General features: G+C 52.6%; 1 protein-coding gene and 1 long non-coding RNA gene across 3 annotated transcripts; both read right to left on the bottom strand.

Moving 5' to 3' along the window:
- Positions 1-2,689: 2,689 nt before the first annotated feature.
- Positions 2,690-7,497, bottom strand: LOC127577848 (uncharacterized). The gene is made up of 3 exons (XR_007957447.1): positions 7,419-7,497; positions 6,497-6,632; positions 2,690-4,353 (listed from the first exon to the last, which is right to left on the bottom strand). It is a non-coding gene; the product is annotated as an uncharacterized LOC127577848 (long non-coding RNA).
- A 1,652-nt stretch (positions 7,498-9,149) lies between these two features.
- Positions 9,150-17,095, bottom strand: LOC127577851 (protein FAM180A-like). 2 transcript variants are annotated; one of them, XM_052029465.1, is made up of 3 exons: positions 16,905-17,095; positions 15,050-15,126; positions 9,150-10,002 (listed from the first exon to the last, which is right to left on the bottom strand). In XM_052029465.1, the coding sequence occupies exons 1-3, from the start codon at positions 16,996-16,998 to the stop codon at positions 9,667-9,669; spliced, it is 507 nt and encodes a 168-aa protein (XP_051885425.1). In that variant the 5' UTR covers positions 16,999-17,095; the 3' UTR covers positions 9,150-9,666. The 2 variants fall into 2 exon arrangements, with proteins under 2 accessions (XP_051885425.1, XP_051885426.1); XM_052029466.1 differs by lacking the exon at positions 16,905-17,095 and adding an exon at positions 15,823-15,974.
- Between the last annotated feature and the right edge of the window lie 947 nt (positions 17,096-18,042).

The following is an 18,042-nucleotide window of genomic DNA, read 5'->3' as shown; positions in this document are numbered from 1 at the left end:
TCAATCTCTCTGTTGAAATGCAATCAATGAGGGTAGATAATTCCAAAAGATCCGCCATCACCCGAAAATGTTATTGGGAGACTCTCAACTAAGATACCTGCAGCCTTTACCCACTCAGGTATGAAGTAGTCCTAGGCACTGGACGCTCCAACTCTCTGTGAAGCAATGACTGCAATGGTTCAGGAAGGCGGCGCCTTCTCAGCAGCAGTGAGCGACAGGTGATAAACAATGGCCTTCCCAGAAAGGAATAAATGTAAAACTTCATCACTGGGGAAAGATCAGCAAAGTGATGCACTTTCGATTAAATTAAAGCACAGCACTGGTTTCGACACTGGGAGGGGCCAAGGCTGAGAGAAGAGCTGCCAGATACGGTATCCGGCCAACAGCTGCGAGCGGCTCTCACCCAGTCAGTGCCAGTTCTCACCACGAGTCTTCTGCAGGTTGACACCTGCGGGTTGGACCCTGCACCTGAGAGTGCCAAAGATAAACAGATGGCGGGGAATATCCGAGCGGAGGAGGCAATATTGAGTGGAACCCATGCCTTGGAAGGAAGAATGAAAAGCAAATTATTATTTAAGGAGCTGAAACTACAAAATGTGACACAGTGTGATTTGGAGCTTCTAGTGCATGCAGAAGTGTTAACACCCTGATTAGGAAGGCAAATACAATGTCGGCCTCATTGCAAGGAGTATTTAGGGACTTTTGATGCAGTTTTTACAGGGCACCAGTGAAACAGCAGCTGGGGTACTGCGTAAAGCTTTGGTCTGCATATTTACGAATGATGTGTTTGCATTGGAGGCTGTGCGGAGAAGGTTCATTGGATTGATTCCGGGGGTGAAGGGCTGGAGCAGACTGGGTTCTTGGTAGTGTAGCAGTTAGCGTAACATTATTACAGCGCCAGCGACCCGGGTTCAATTCCCGCCGCTGTCCGTAAGGAGTTTGTATGTTCTCCCCGTGTCTGTGTGGGTTTCCTCCGGGTGCTCCGGTTTCCTCCCACATTCCACAAAGACGTACGGGTTAGGAAGTTGTGGGCGTGCTGTGTTGGTGCCGGAAGCGTGGCGACACTTGCGGGCTGCCCCCCCCCCCCCCCGAACACTCTACACAAAAGATGCATTTCATTGTGTGTTTCGATGTACATGTGACTAATAAAGAAATCTTATCTTTACTCACTGGAGGTTGGAAGAACGAGAGGTGAGCTTACTGAAACATTGGAGGGAGGGTGACAGGGTGGATGCTGAGAGAATGTTTCCCCCTACTGGGGCATCTACATCCAGGGGCACCACTTCGGAATGGGGTTAAAACAGAGGAGGAATCTCTTTTCTCCCAGTGTGGGGAACATTTAGAATTGTCTCCGGGGGGGGGGGGTCATTGAATATATTCAAGGAAGAACGAGATGGACACTTGAACTACGAGGGTAAAGTAGTGCTGAAGCCAAGATTGGATCAACCAGGATCCGATGAAGTGATAGAACAGGGCGGAGGGGTCGAGTGGCCCTTTATGATGTTCTTGAGGGTGGCCTCTTAAAGGGGAGATGCTGTCACATCAGTCAAATTGCCAAAAGGGGGAGAACTCCCCGCTGCTGTTGCCGGCGAAGGGAAGGGACAGCCCTCATCACCCGAGGTCAGGAAGCCCACCGGGGGCCCGTGGAGAGAGGTGAGGTCAGTAGCATCGCCCCCCCCCCCCTCCCCGAGGTTGTCGGCGCACTGGAAGACTACAAGGTAAGACATGTCTTAATTCCGTTGGGTTCCAGCACTGTTCGAGTCAAGTGCAGTGCGCCCCTTCCCAGCGGCGTGTAACGCACTTACCTCGCCCTCCTCTCACCCTACAGATCTCACCGCCCCTCTCGGCCCCAAAAACACCCCCCCCCACACACACACACACACACCCCACCCCCACACACACACCAACCCCCCACACACACACCCCACACATACACCCCACCCCGGACCCTCTCCTCCGCTGGAGAGGCGCCCACGGATGGGACCCAGTTCGGTGACACCCATTCATAAGAGTCATCGAGAGTGACACCCGCCCGGAAACGGGCCCTTCGGCCCAACTCGTCCATGCCGGCCAAGGTGCCCATCACCCGGGTTTGGCCCATACCCCTCTAAACCTTGCATACCCATGTACCCGTCCAAGTTACTGTCCCGGCCTGGACCACTTTCTCTGACAGCTGATTGCATTTACACAGCACATTCTGGGTAAGGAAGTTGCCCCTCGGGTTCCTTTTAAACCTTTCCCCCTCTCACCCTTAAACCTCTGCCTTCTAGTTTTTGGTTTCTTTACCCCGGGAAAAAAAAGACGGCGTGCGTTCACCCTATCTCTGCTCCCCCCCCCCCCCCCCGTGGTTTAAGGTCTCCCGAGGGCACCCATCTTCTCAATTAAGAGCCTGGGAAGATTCTTCTTAAAGGTCACAGAATGAAGGGGGGGGGGGAGGTGGGGGATGGCTGAGAAGAGACGAGGGCATTGGTGCTTTATTGAGCGGTAATCCTAACGCCTGAAGCCTCCCGTAGCCGGTGTCCGGCGGGGAGACGTTCGGGGTTCCGCACCTGTCTCCCTTCGCTTCTCCCCCCCCCCTCCCCGCGTCTGCCTCCCACACTGAGCACTGTTTTAATTACAACGTCTCTTTCCCCCCCCCCCCCCCAACCCCACACACACCCAAGCTGCCCAAAACACAGAGGGGTAGATACACAGGTTTCCCCTCAGCCTTGGGTACCGGCGCCGGGAACCCTTCAACCATCCGGCTGCCGGTTCCTAGACGACGGCGTGAGCAGACCACGGACTCCCTTCTACAGACCCTCCTCCTGGCTACACAGTGATCTATGCCCGGGTTAACCAGGCGCCATACAAACGGTAGAGTAGGCAAATTGGCCCTCCTTATTTCTTCCAGGATGTAGATATTGGGAGACATGGCCAACTTTTCCCGAAATTCCCCGCCGAGGCATCTTGTTGATCTGGGGCGGAGTGGGATGGTGGTCACTGGGGAACGAGAGCCGAAAGTGAGGACCGCGGGGAATGGACTGCCTTCGCGGGCAAGAGGCCAGAGCATTACGAATACCCTGCCTATAATCGCCCAAAGCTGGCTTTGTCCCAGACCCCGTCTGACGTGCAAGACCCCCGCTGGAAACCGAGGGAGTCAGAGACGCTGGTTGACACCCATTCTTCGGGATGACTCTACCGGAATAATCTCCAACCCGGAGACCTGACATTCTCACTTCTACATTCCCGTCGTGACCTCATCTCTGGGTAACCCGCTGATGTTAATTTTAGTGAATCCACATCTGTGATTCGACACTAGTTTGCTCCTCCATCCGCTTCTGAAAACAAAACCGTCAGTTCCACAGCTCCGGCTCCACCCTCTTCCCTCCCTATTGCATACCCAATTCCCGGCGGAGGGATTTGGGGACGAGCATTAAGTATTTGCAATGTCCACCCACCCCCGGCTGACAACGTGACCGAGGGTGGGTGGAGGAGCAGAGTGCGTGGGGACCGATCGGAGAGCAGCGGCGGGATGGGTCGTGCCCGGTTGGCCTTCAGAAGGAGGGGGTGTGATCAGGGCGTCTCGGTGGGACTGATCAATCCCGACCTCAGCAGAGAGAGACTTGGAGAGCACTGAGCTGGTTTAGACATTGGCCGAACAGCAGGCGCCAGGGCAGGGATGGCGAACTCACGGCGCCTTCCTCTAGTTGAACCGGTTCAGATGTACGGATGGCCACCATCCCAGGATGGTTAATCTGTACTTTCCGAAGTAGGCGGAGACTCGCCCAATCCTAAACATCGTTTGAACGAAAAACACTGTGATGCCTGAGGAACTCAGCAGACCAGGCAGCATCCGTGGAGAAAAGCAGGCGGTCTCCCGAGCGTCGTTTTGTCGGCGCCCGTTAGATAAGCAGCAGCTTCAATAGAGCAGGGGCGCAAGAGATTCTACAGATGCTGTAATCTGAAGCCACACACACACACACACACACACAAAATGCTGGAGGAACTCAGCAAGTCGGGCAGCATCCGTGGAGGGAAATAATCAGTCGACGTTTCAGGCCAAGACCCATCATCAGGACTTTAATTTGCTTCAATAATAACAGATTAGTTTTATTTGAACATTGCAAAGCCTTGTTGATGATATCCATGATAAACATCCAAATATTAGGCTCCCGCTTTAATTCCATGAGGTGATACTATGACTCCTGGTGGTCGGTGTAACCGAGGGCCTGTTTCTGGGCGGGGTGTCTCTGCGGCGTCTGAAAGTCCGGCGACGATGGAAAGACCATCGAAGGGGTGTGACTGGGTGTGCAGATTGGCGACATTCCGGCACAGGAGCCAATGCAGGTCGACGCGAACCCACCTGGGCACTTCCTGGATGCAAAAATAAAACTGAAAACGCTGGAAACGTTGAAATAAAGAGCGCCCTAGACCTGAAACAGTAACGGCTTCTGTCTCCACAGATGCTGCCCGACCTGTTGAGTGTTCCCAGCATTTTCAGCCCCAGTCTCTTTGGGGTTCCTTGTAAAACCATTGCTGCATTTGGAAAGTGAAAATTTATTTTTAAAAAATTTATATTTCCAGCATCCGCAGTTTCTTTTTTATAAAAGCTGCAGTAACTGTAGTTAGATTGATAGACAAGTTGCAGGAAGTGACCACAGCGTTGGATGAAAGGACACCGGGTGTCAGGTGGCAGTAGGGAGGAGGAGAGGAGGGAGGGAGGGCAGGGGTGCACTGGGAATGAGCACATTTCTCTAACTCGATGACTTTGGAACGTGGGAGGAAACCGGAGCACCCGGAGGAAACCCACGCAGACACACGGGGAGAACGTACAAACTCCTTTCAGACAGCAGCCGGATTTGAACCTGGGTCGCTGGCGCTGTAAAGCCTTACACTAACCGCTACACTACCATGCCTGCTCCTAATCTGTCAGGAGTGGGATCCAGTGACAACTGTAGTCCTACCCCCAGACCCCTCACACTGGGAGAACGGCCAGGTGTGGCCGATAGCTGGGGCCATGGAAAGCATCCTCTCTGGACGTATCACGGCTTGGTACGGCAACTGCTCTGCCCAGGACCACAAGAAACCGCAGAGAGTTGTGGACACAGCCCAGCGCATCACAGACACCAGCCTCCCCTCCTTGGACTCTGTCTTTACCTCTCGTTGTCTTGGTGAAGCAGCCAGCATAATCAAAGACCCCACCCACCCGGGTCATTCTCTCTTCTCTCCTCTCCCATCGGGTAGAAGATACAGGAGCCTGAGGGCACGTACCACCAGACTTCTGTCCCAGGGTGATAAGACTATTGAATGGTTCTCTTATACAATGAGATGGACTCTGACCTCATGATCTACCTTGTTGTGACCTTGCACCTTATTGCACTGCACTTCCCTGTAGCTGTGACACTTTACTCTGTACTGTTATTGTTTTTACCTGTACTACATCAATGCACTCTGTACTAACTCAATGTAACTGCACTGTGTAATGAACTGACCTGTACAATCGGTTTGTAAGACAAGTTTTTCACTGTACCTCGGTACAAGTGCCAATAATAAACCAATACACATCACAACGTGGGCGGTGTAGCACAGACAGCCACGGGCCGAGCGGCCACAGCCGGAGGTTGTCCCGGCTGGGAATCCCGGTTGAGGGGTCCCGGTAGGACGCTGCCGGCTCGCTCTTTCCCCGGCGGCAGGACGCGGTCTCCCGGGAGAATCCCCACCCCCCGCGTCCCTCGGCCGTGGGACCCTCCGGGAAGATCGACCCTTCCCTCCCCCCCCCCCCCCACCCCACTCGAGCCTCCTCTCCCGGCAACCGAACCCACGGACACCACCCACCCACCCCCGCCGCCCCCAGCTCCCAACATCTCCACCGCCCCTCCCCACGCCCAGCCACCCCGGGACCGTGTGCGCGCCCACAATCTGGCTGGGTGGGGGGGGGGGGGGGGGTGGAGGTGACGCCGCTCAATGCGCGCCCCCGACGCCCCAAGTCCCAAAAGCGGTTGTCCGGTGTTGGGCGGCCGGGTCAGGAGCAGGAGCAGGGCATTCAGTCAGGGGGGGGGGGCATCCGTTGCCCGTTCTCCTGCCCTGCCCGTGATAGGTACCCCCCCGCTCCCCGGGACTCCCGTCTCCCTCTCCCCAAAACAAAACTCCCCACGGCCTCTGCTTCACCACCCCCCCCCCCCACCCCGCTCCTTGAGGAGCAGAGTCCCAGAACCTCACGGCGCTCCCACTGAAAACCTCCCGCCTGCTCTCTGTCCCAAACGGGCGACCCCTTGTATGACGAAGCAGCGACCACTCCAGAGCTCAGGGTTGTCCGCCCTTGGCTCCCGGTGCTTCTGCCCCCCCCCCCCCACCGCCGCCCCTCGCCGGGAGGTGGCAGCAGCGACACGCCGCCCGGCCCGCACCCGGAGATGGGGCCGGGAGCTCCCGGAGAGAGGCGGCGGGGGGGGGGGGGGGTGGGCTTCGCTCTCCTCTGGCCGACGTTCCCGGGAAAGCACCGAGTTCCTGCAGCCCCCACCTGTTAGCCCGTTCATCAGGCGGACTGTCTGGATGGCACGCACGCAAGGCTTTTCACTGTATCTTCGGTACATGTGACAACAATAAACCAATTACCCACCCAGGCCGCTTTGGGGGTCAAGGAATTCCACAGCCTCCTGCTTTGGGAGATTTAATTCCCAAAATTTAACGCATCCCGAAGACCCACTCTTCCACCCCCCTGTCGTCCTGTTCCTGAACTGCATCAGCCCAGAATCTCCCAAAGGCTAACATACTGCAGTTGACCCACCACACACACACACCCCTCCTCCGATTCACTTTCTCTTCTGCTACCCAGGTCCCAGCTACACTTTAGCCGGTGACCTCAGTCACAGTGCAGGTCTCCCCATCCCTTCAATGCGTCCCCACCAGCTCCAAAATCAGGTCCTCATCAAAGCCTTCAGTCAGTCCTGCCTCTGGCACCTTCCCGGCTGGATCATCATAAACAAGGGTTTGCAGTATTAAAATGTTCAAATAAAACTAATTCTTCTGCTACTTTCAGTCTCCGATACCCCTCTGAGACTTCCCGCTTGCCCCTCACTTCTATTACCCTCTGGCAGCCCCTCACTCCCATTGCCCCCACCAACCCCCCGCACTTCACAAGATCACAAGACAAGGGAGCAGAAGCAGGCCATTCGGCCCTCCCTCTCATCCCTCTCACTAGTAGCCCCTCCTTTCCATTCCCCTCCCCTGCCCCTCCCTCTCATTCCCCTCCCTTGCCCCTCCCTCCCTCCCAATCCCCTCCCCTGCCCCTCCCTCTCATTCCCCTCCCATTCCCCTCCCCTGCCCCTCTCCCATTCCCCTCCCTTGCCCCTCCCTCTCATTCCCCTCCCTTGCCCCTCCTTCCCATTCCCCTCCCATTCCCCCCTCCCACCCCACTTGCCCCTCCCTCACTGGGGACTCACAGCCCTCTCCATGCCAAGTGCAATCTATCAGAGGAGGTTGTGGGATTCAAGTGGATTGAGGGGTCCTGGTGAGGGAACCGTGCGACGCCCGGCTTTCAGGAGAAAGAACGTGTATTTACACAGAGCCGTTCCTGACCGTGGAATGACCCTGCGTGGTTTACAGTCGGCGAAGCACTTCCAGAGTTGTTGACACAAAAATCAGAAAATGTTTAACAGCGTGTGGAAGGAGAGAAGGAAGATTGAATCCAGGCAAAAGGCTGGCTGACCTTTGTCATTACATTACACATACATAACAAACAGATTTATGAGGACTGTAAAGCTCTAAAGCCCTTGGCATAACAATGGAAACAGCCTGTTGCCTGGTAACATCAGCTCTGGGTTTTGTAGCAGAGAACTTTTGCAACAACAACAGCAGTCACACTCTCTCCGGGTGCGGGAGAGACATGGCAGGGGAGAGAGGATCAGTGCCACCCTTTGTTGAAAATGCAGCACATCAAGGAGGGAACCAAGGGAGCAATATATCCGAAGGTGCAGGCAGAGTTATCGGGTGGACGGCTGGAGGGATGAAGTGAGGAGAGGTTCGGGTGGAGTGGGGACTGGGGCGGCTCCCCGTCCCGGTCCCGGTGTCAGGCTCGGACACTCTCCCAACAAAGCCCAAAAGAGGTCAAGGACGGGAAAATGGATGGTGCTGGCAGCACTCGGCAGGTCGGGCAGCATCTGTGGAGAGAGAGAGAGAGAGAGAGACACACACAGTCAACATTTCGTGTCTGACACCCTTCGTCAGAACTGGGGAAAGAGAGAAAACAAGTTGATAAACACGACGATGCTGGAGGAACTCAGCAGGCCAGGCAGCATCTGTGGAGAAAAGCAGGCGGTCACCGTCTTGGGTCAGGACCCTTCTTCAGGACCTGACCTGAAACATTGACCGCCTGCTTTCCTCCACGGATGCTGCCTGGCCTGCTGAGTTCCTCCAGCATCGTCGTGTTTTTCATCTAGATTCCAGCATCTGCAGTTCTTTGTTTCTCCAGAGAAAACAAATTAGTTGTCGGTGGGGGAGACGGTGGGGGAGGGATGTGTAGATCACAGGAAATGGCTGACTAGGTTTAACCCTTTTAACGCTTTCCCCTTCTAGTCTTGGATTAGGTGTTGACCAAGAGGTCAATTAACCCATTAATTGATTAATTAGCCCATTAATTAACCCACTAATCCATGTCAACACCCTAACGGAGACATTCCCCCTGTCCTACACATCCCTCCCCCCACCTTCTCCCCCACTGAAAACTAATGTGTTTTCTCTCTTTCCCAGACCTGAAGGAGGACCTCAGACCGGAAGCATTGACCGTTTTACTCTCTCCACAGACGCTGCCTGACCTGCTGAGTTTTCCCAGCACTTTCTGTTCTTGTCTCAGGTTTCCAACGTCCGCGGTTGTTTTTTTACTTTCTTTATTTTCGTCACTGGGATCAATGCAGACTTCCAGCCTCAACGGCTTCAAACGTTTCAGGTGACATTCCTGATGTCTCCGCTGACACTTCCTCCTCGCCCAGCTTTGCTTGTCTTGCTCCGACGCCCCCCTCCCATCCTGTTAAATCTTTCCGGCTGTGTACTCTGCCAAGGGCCAGCACACTCTTCCCACTGCCCTGCCCTCCCCCCCACCCCCTTTCTCTGCATCCTGTTTACCTCTAATCAAAGACCCCACCCACCCAGGTCATTCTCTCTTCTCCCCTCTTCCATCGGGTAGAAGATACAGGAGCCTGAGGGCACGAACCACCAGGCTTAAGGACAGCTTCTACCCCACTGTGAACAGTTCCCTTTTACGATGAGATGGACTCTGACCCTCATGATCTACCTTGTTGTGACCTTGCACCTTATTGCACTGCACTTACTCTGTAGCTGGGACACTTTACTCTGTACGGTTATTGTTTTTACCTGCACTACATCAATGCACTCTGTACTAACTCAATGTAACTACACTGTGTAATGAATTGACCTGTACGATCGGTTTGCAAGACAAGTTTTTCACTGTACCTCAGTACAAGTGACAATAATAAACCAACACCAATACCCCTTCCCAGACCCGATGGACGCTCCTTGAATGAATGAGGTGAGGACCCTTTCTCTCTCCGCAGCTTCAGCCCAGCTTTCTGAGGCGTTCCGGCATTTTCATTCCGGAATTCCTGTGTGTTGTTGCTGCCTTGTAGTGTCTGGGTTGGAGGGGCGGGTGTTGGGTGGGGACAGCAGCCAAGAGCCTTAACACCTGACCACCTGGCGGGTCAGGTCGTGGGTGATGGCGGCCACCAGCTGACAGAAGAGGTGGCCCCAGGCCTGGCGGCTCTCCGCGCCGGTGCGCTGACCTCGGTGAGCAACGTAGACCGAGGCCAGCAGCAGTTGCTCGAAAGTGTCCATTTCCAGTGTTTCTCCCATGCTGGGCAGGTCAGCGAGGGTCCTGGCAATGGCGGAGGGGGTTTTCGGAACGCGTGTGTACACTATGCGGTGGAAAGCTTTGGCCGGACGCATTGAAGATAATTCCTCGTCCTTCAGAGTCACCGTGTGGTTCTCCCCGATCACCAAGCCCCCTGACAAGAACTGAGGAAACAGGAACAAAGCCAAAGTCAAGTTTATTGTCATATGTGTGTGCATGCCTGCGCCTGTACATGTCTGCACCTGTACATGCATGCACCTGTACATGCCTGTGCCTGTACATGTCTGCGCCTGTACATGCCTGCGCCTGTACATGCATGCACCCGTACATGTCTGCGCCTGTACATGCATGCGCCTGTAGATGTCTGCCCCTGTACATGCATGCACCCGTACATGCCTGCACCTGTACATGCCTGCCCCTGTACATGCCTGCCCCTGTACATGCCTGTGCCTGTACATGTTCGCACAGGTGCAATGAAGAACTTACTTGCAGCAACATCACAGGCGCACAGCATCAGATAAGCAGCATTCACAAGGAAAACATACATTAAACACAATTTTTACAAGGAAGAATACAATTAGAACAAAAAAATGTTCATTTCAGTGCAAAGGGGATCAAAGTGGTCATAGTGTTGTTCTCCTGAGGTAGTGATTAGGGTTGTGCTGGTTGGTTCAAGGACCGAATGGTTGAAGGGAAGTAACTGTTCTTGAACCTGGTGGTGTGGGGCTTCAGGCTTCTGTACCTCCTGCCCGATGGTAGCTGCGAGAAGATGGCACGGCCCGGATGGCGGGGATCTTTGATGATGGATGTTGCCTTCTTGAGGCAGTACCTCCCGTAGATACCACCGATGGTGGGGAGGGATGTGCCTGTGATGTATTGGGCTGAGTCCACCACTCCCTGCAGCTTCTTGCATTCCTGCGCATTGGAATTGCCGTCCCAGACCATGATGCAACCAGTCAGGACACTTTCAACAGTACATCTGTAGAAGTTTGTTAGAGTGTTCAGTGACAAGCCAGACCTCCTTAACCTTCTAAGGAAGTAAAGACTCTGGCGCGCCTTCCTTGTGATTGCAGCTATGTGCTGGGCCCAGGACAGGTCACCTGATATGTTAATGTCCAGGGATTTAAAGCTGCTGACAATCATACAGACAGAGAGCAACAAATAATCTGCTGGAGGAACTCAGGGGGTCGAGCAGCATCTGCGTGGAGGGGGGGGGAAGGAATTGTCGACGTTTCGGGTCGAAACCCTGCATCAGGACTGAGAGTGGAGAGGTGAGACGGGCGGTGCAAAGAGCGGAAGGGGAGTGGCGAGAGAGGAGCCCGAGGTGACTGGCGGACTGAGGAGGGGTGTGAGATGACAGGCAGGTTGTGCCAGGTGGGGGAGGGGAGCGGGGGAGGAGCTGGGAGACAGTGGGTGAGTGATGGGGTGGAGGCAGATGGAGCGAGGTGTGGGGAGGGGGGAGGGTGAAGATTGGAGACAGCTGCAGGAGGGAGATGAGCAGGAACACAAAGGGGCTCCCAGTGCTGGACTCTGATAACGGGAACCATTATATCTCTGACCGCACGGACGGAGACACTTCGCCAACCCGGACATTTTCACAACGCAGTGATGGAGCAGGTTCAGTCCCTCACTCATTCTGTGCACTGTGTTAGATCCATCCTGTACACTGACTGTGCACTCTGTTTGATGGATAGGTTCAATACACAGCGAGCAGTGAACCAAGCTCACACTTAGTACTTTAGTAATATGATACACTATGGCAGAAAAGTTGGCTTACTTTATAAAATAGTGTCCTTTCTTCCAAGAGATTGATTTAGTACTTTAAAGTACACCCTATTTTCAGTAGTGGAGTGTACTGTGTCCGATAGCTGAGTTCAGAACTTGAATAATAGTGCTTAGACTCCAAAAGATCAGCTTAGTCCATTGGTGATAGTTTGTCCTATAAAATACTGACATACAGAGTGTATGTGTCTGAGTGTGAGTGTGTGTTTTTATTTGTGTAAATGATACTGCGTCTGAGTCTATTTGTCCGATTGTGTGCATCTGTGGGCGGGTGTGTCTCTGTGAGCGTGAATGTGTACGTCTGTGTGTGTGTATCTGTGAGGGAGTGTTTGTGCCTTTGAGGCTGTACATTTGTGAGCGAGAGTGTCTGTGAGAAAAAGTGAGTGTGGGATTGAGTGTGAGTGCCTATGAGGGTGTTGTTTGTGAGAACGAGTGTCCATGAATGTGTGTGAGTTTTTATCTGTGAGCTGGTACATTTGGGAGCTTGTGTGTATGTGAGCATTTACATCTGTGAGTGTGAACATTTTTGTATCTATAGGTGTGTAGCTGTCACTATGTGTACCTGTGAGCATGTGTACTTGTGAGCAGCTGTGTCTGTGGGCATGAGTGTGACCCTGTGCATACATGAATGTGTGTGTGTGTGTGAACATTGACATCTGTGAGTGTGTCTGAGCATGTGCATCTGTAGGTGTGTAGCTGTCACTGTTTGTGTGTGTGTGTGTGTGTGTGTGTGTGTGTGTGTGTGTGTGTGTATTTGTGAGTCTGTGTGTCTGAAATTGTGTCAGCTGGTGTACGTCTGAGTGTGAATACCTACCAGTCCATACCTGTGGTTGTGGTACCCATTGAGTGTCTCAGGGCTGCATATCTGGGCACATTCCTGGATGTCAGCAAGTTTCTGGCCTGTGTCTCCCCATGCGTGTGATTGGTTGTGAGCCTGTGTTGCTGTATCTGTGGGTGTGTTGGTCTCAGGTATGTTTCTGTGTGCGAGCTGATACAAGTCTTTGTGTATACCTTGCCTGTGGGTTTGACTGTAGTGTGCATTAATGAACAAGTGTGTGTGTCTGTGTAGGCACATGTGTGTATGTTAAGTGTGTAGATATCTTCATGTATGAGCAGGTATGTGTGTATCTGTGTGTGAGTGTGTGTATTTGAGAGTGTCTTCGAGCTTGTGTCTGTATTTGTGTCTGAGAACGTACGTGACAGTGTGAGGTTGTGTGTGTCAGTGGGTTTGTACATCTGTGAGAGCGTGTCAGTGTACAAATCTGTGGGCTTACATCTCGGAGGTGTATAAGGTTATGAGGAACATAAGTAAGGTGAATGGTCTTAGTCTCTTTCCCAGGGAAAGGGAAGCAAAAACTAGAGGGCACAGGTTTAAGGTGAGAGGGGATAAACTTAAAAGGGAGCCGAGGGGCAATTTCTTCACACGGGGGTGGTGGGTATATATGGAACAAACTGCCAGTGGAAGTGGTACAATAACGACATTTAAAAGACATTTGGACAGGTACATGGATAGGAAAAGTTTAGAATATGGGCCAGAACATGGGCATATAGGGCTGGCTGAGGTAGGCATCTTGGTCGGCATGGACGAGTTGGGCTGAAGGACCTGTTTCTGTGATGTTTCTCTATGAATCTATGACTCTATGTGTACAGTAGTGAGTGCAACTTTGTCTCTCTGCACACGTGTTGGTGTGAGTGTCTGAGTCTGTGCAAGGCTGTGTGTACATTGGGTCTGGGGGTGTTTGTCTATCTGTTTTTGGGTGGCATTGTGACTGTGAGCCTCTGATCTTCCGTTCATGGTGAGCGTCCTGTGTCTGTGGAACCACGTATCTGTAAGCATGTGTCAGTCTATGTGCCGGGGTCATGTTTGTCTGTGATATCTGTGTGTGTGTGTGTGTGTGTGTGTGTGTGTGTGTGTGTGTGTGTGTGTGTGTGTGTGTGTGTGTGTGTGTGTGTGTGTTTGTGTCTCAGATAGTGTGCCTCTGAGTGTCTGATTCTGAGTGTTCGTGTGTATAAGAGACAGGGGTAGTTAATAATCTCAGAAAATTCATCACAATTAGAAGAATTCGATTTACTTCAATTCAATCTTGAACTTATGTTCAGCTTTGGACTGAAATAATTCCCAAAGGTTTAGGTAGTGACCGAGGGAGATGAGTAAATTAGATTACAAGTCTTTCAAGTGGATAAACGTTAGCAACCACTTCAAGAAATATTTCGTATATCCTCAGCAAATGTACAAGCTATTGAGAAATAAAAGACCTAAGGCAAAAGTGATTCATCCGTGGCTAATTGAGGGGGTAAGGGTGAGTATTAGTTCCAAGGAGAGTCTTGTAAAGTTGCCAAGAAGTGGCCTGGGGACAGAGAGCTCGAGGGTGAAGTGATCAGAAGACTGAGCAAGTCATATTAAATAAAAAGACCTTGACTTTCTACAAATAAATGTGGGTACTGGAGGAGAAAATCAGAAAATGTTTCAGACATTAAGTAAGCAGTTTGTGTATTGACCTCAGTGCAGAGAGCTAAGCAAATGGAGCAGAACCAGGGACTTGATGATAGGAGGGACGCAGTATTTAATGCTGGTGAAGGGGAGGTACAGGTTGTCCCCGCGTTACGTAAGGGTTCTGTTCCTGAGATCTGCCCGTAAGCTGATTTCTCCATGTCAGAAATGTCCATTTTCTGCCGTACCCCTCATCCTATCACTCTCTGTACACTAGCTATAGTTCTTTCAGTTCATTGCAGAATCACCCCGACACTACCCATAATTAAACTAAGGTAATATATACCGTATCCTGTCATTAATGAATACCATGAAACAGTATTATCCGTATCTTGACAAATGCTTCGAGAATGTATGGGAGATTTTGCGTAAAGTCGGATGTCCATAAGTCAGGTCGTCCGTAACATGGGGAGCCCCTGTGCTGGAGAAACGAAGGGGGTTGAAGCCCGCTGGATGGAACAGAATGTGTCCTGGGGGTGGCTGCACAGATACAGCAATCCGAGTACGTCGGATGGTAGGAGACGTAACACGTCTCTATCCAAGCGGGCGGTGAGTGAGGAGATGGGCCATGACAGGGGTGTGGGGTTGTTGGGAACACGTTGGTACCCATTCCTGTCCAGAGTGCCACTGTCCAAGAGTGTAACTGTTAATGAGAGTTGACTGTCTGTAAGTAAGACTGTTTGAGTGTCCAAGTCTTATCGTTGGGAGTGTGACTGCGCGGGTGTGAGTCAGGAGCACGGTATTCCACACAGAGTGGCTGTATGCTTCTGAAATTTCTGCAGGTTGTACACTGGCACGTTGTGCACAGACAACAATACACGTGGTTGCTTGGTTACCGCGTCCACAGCAAGATCTGTGTGTCAATGCGTCTGCTGGTGTGTGCTTGCTTGTACATGTACATGTCACGTTGCCTGGCTGTGGAGACTGAAGGACCATACCTCATACATCAGGAAGGTATCTGCTGCATCCTGAAGAAAAACACTTCTTCCTTCTTGGCGCTGTGTCCAAGTTGAGTCTGCAATCAAGCAACATTGGCAATGTACGTTAATTTGTTATTGTGGTAACCACAGGTCACTAGGGTCCTGTGCTGACTGTGGTACAGATACTGGGAATGCACCATGTGTTTGGATGGCTACTTGAGTCTAATAATGGAAAGTGGTGGCTACTCTACTCATGCCAAGCCCTTCAGGGTGAATGAGAAGTGTCGATTCTCTGTGTGTTTGGGTCAATAAAATGATTCAGTTGTAACTAGCCAGAACTGAGCAGGCGGTTTCTGTGAGAGATGACGGAAGGTTTTGCAGTGAGCCACAGTTGAACACAAGGGAAACCAAGGCAAGTTCAAGCAACTGAGCAGCGTGAAGCCAGTGGGGAAGGAGAATTGGTCTTGTTCACATGGAACTAGGTGTCCAGTGTAGCGACGCAGATGGATCAGTGAGACTATTAGACTAGATCAAGTGTTTACTGAGCCTACCACCCCAATGTGTCCACACGGTTCCCCACCGTCCCAACATGTCCACACGGCTCCCCACCGCCCACCCCAACGTGTCCACACAGCTCCGCACCACCCAGACATGTCCACACACCTCCCCACTGCCCCAACGTGTCCACATGGCTCCCCACCGCCCCAACGTGTCCACACGGCTCCCCACCACCCCAACGTGTCCACACGGCTCCCCACCACCCTGACATGTCCACACGGCTCCCCACTCACCATGCATTTATCTAGTTAAGAGATGGGCTGTGAAGAGACGTGGTGACCTTGGGGCACTAGGACCCAGTGTCCACCATTGTCCCATGACTGTGTACATCATCCCGCTTGTACTTGCCCTAGTTACCACACACACTAGGCCCCTCACTAGCAATGACGAAAGGGAGGCTGCTTGCCGAGCTGGGGCAGCTCACACTGAACCACACGGATCAATGCAATCAGTGGGGAGTAACGCCTCACACTCATTAACACTTCAAGGTCAGTCTGTCAACAAACCCTGGGCCAAACCAGAGCAAAACCCGCCCTAAATCTGCCAGTAATAATAGCTGCAGTTAGTAACTAATGCAAGTGAAGAAATACTCAGTAATAAATACGGTCAGTAATTAAAACCAGTGGCTAAATGCAATCTGTATTTAGCATTAGTGCTGTCGGTAATTACTGGAAGTGGATAAATGTACACAGTAATTAATGTGTGTGAATACTGTTGGGAAACAATACTCATACCTCACAGTGCTCAGTAAAATGGCTAACGTCCAGTAATCAGTGGATAAAGTATAGTCAGTAACTTAAACCTGAATATCGCTTGTATTGGAAATTGGAATAAATTAGGTCAAACTAAATGGGTGGACGTTGAGCCTCCTCTTCTGGAGGACATTCCCAAGGCTTGGCTGATGACCCAGGTGCATGCAAATCCCACCCACAGCAGCTGTGGGGAATTAAAAATTCCCCAAATTGAATAACTCTGCAATTAAACACTTCTCTGCGTGGTGGCTAGGCAACTATTTGATCAACAGATAAATAAAAACATCTGGTTCTCCCATGTCCTTTAGGAAAGCAAATCGGACCATTTTTGTGCGTGACTCCTACCTCTGAAACTCCTACCTCTGATTCCCTCCCCGCCAGCGCTGTGGGGTGCACCTTTTCTCCCGACCCACTGCGGTGGTGCAAGGGGGCGGCTCACCCCTGCCTTCTCGAGGGCACCCGGGGACGGGCGATCAGTGCCCACGATGCCCACCTCCTACGGGAGGTGAGCGAACAGCGCCGGTGGTGAAACCGCCCCCCCGACAGAGTGTGGAGGAGCTCACCCGTGTCGCTGAAGAGGATGATGATGGTGCACAGCCTTACGATGAGCGAGAGGCCAGCGGTCAGTGACCCACGCAGTCTAACTCCTATCCTCATCCTCTGCCAGGGGTCCTTGCAGCGCTCCGAACTCTCCCTGCTCCTCTTCTGTTGCCACACGCTGACTTATCAGCACATTCCTTCCCTCGGAATCAAAGGCGAGGTCTGCAGCAGTTAACTCTGACTGAGATTCAAGACGAGGTCCTGGCAAGGATTAGGGGCTCCTGTATGTGTGTGTGTGTGTCTCTCTCTCTCTCTCTCAGCTCTGCTGCCAGTAACTAATCCTCCATACCTTCTGGCAATGGCAAAATCTCAGCAACAGCGTACGAGAGATGCGCTGCCAGTGCGCTGTCAATGTCAGTGGAAAATGCTTTTTAACATCACGGTGGAAACTCTAAAGGACATAGATGAAGTGTTAAGGAGTCACACAGGAAACAGGCCCTTCGGCCCACTGGGTCTGTACTGACCACCAAGCATCCATTTATGCTAATCCCATTTTATCCTCCCTCAACCCCCCCCCCCCCCAAGACTCTGCCCCTCACCTGCACACCGGGGGCAATGTACAGCGGGCAATTAAGCCACCGTCCTGCAGGACTTTGGGACGCGGGAGGAAACCGGGGCACCCGGAGGAAACCCGCGCGGCCACAGGGACAACGTGCACACTCCACACGGACGCACGCCTGCACATGCATTCACACACGCACACGAACACGCGCGCACACACACGCACGTGTGCACACACATGCGTACATGAACACACACGCATGCACGTGCACACACACATGTGCGCGCACATGTGCATGCACAAGCGTACACGCACACACACACACATGCGCACACACGCACACACACGCACACACTGTACCTGAGGTCAGGATCGAACCCGGGTCCCTGGTGCTGTGAGGCAGCGGTTCGACCAGCTGCGCCACTGAGCCGGCCCCAGAGTGGAGGCTGTCCAGAGCACAGTTCTGCGGCACGTTCACTGTCAGTCACAGAGACGCACGTCAGATGTCCCAGCTTTCACTGCGACAGCTGAGGGTTGAGGGTAGTGGGCAGTGGTGGGGTGGGGCAGCCCGTAGACGTGGTCGGCTGTGGAGCACAAGA

The sequence above is a fragment of the Pristis pectinata genome, chromosome 14, assembly GCF_009764475.1.
Source record: "Pristis pectinata isolate sPriPec2 chromosome 14, sPriPec2.1.pri, whole genome shotgun sequence".
NCBI classification, from domain to species: Eukaryota; Metazoa; Chordata; class Chondrichthyes; order Rhinopristiformes; family Pristidae; genus Pristis; species Pristis pectinata.
The sequence above is the reverse complement of the archived record's forward strand: the minus strand, read 5'-3'. Positions and strand labels throughout refer to the sequence as shown.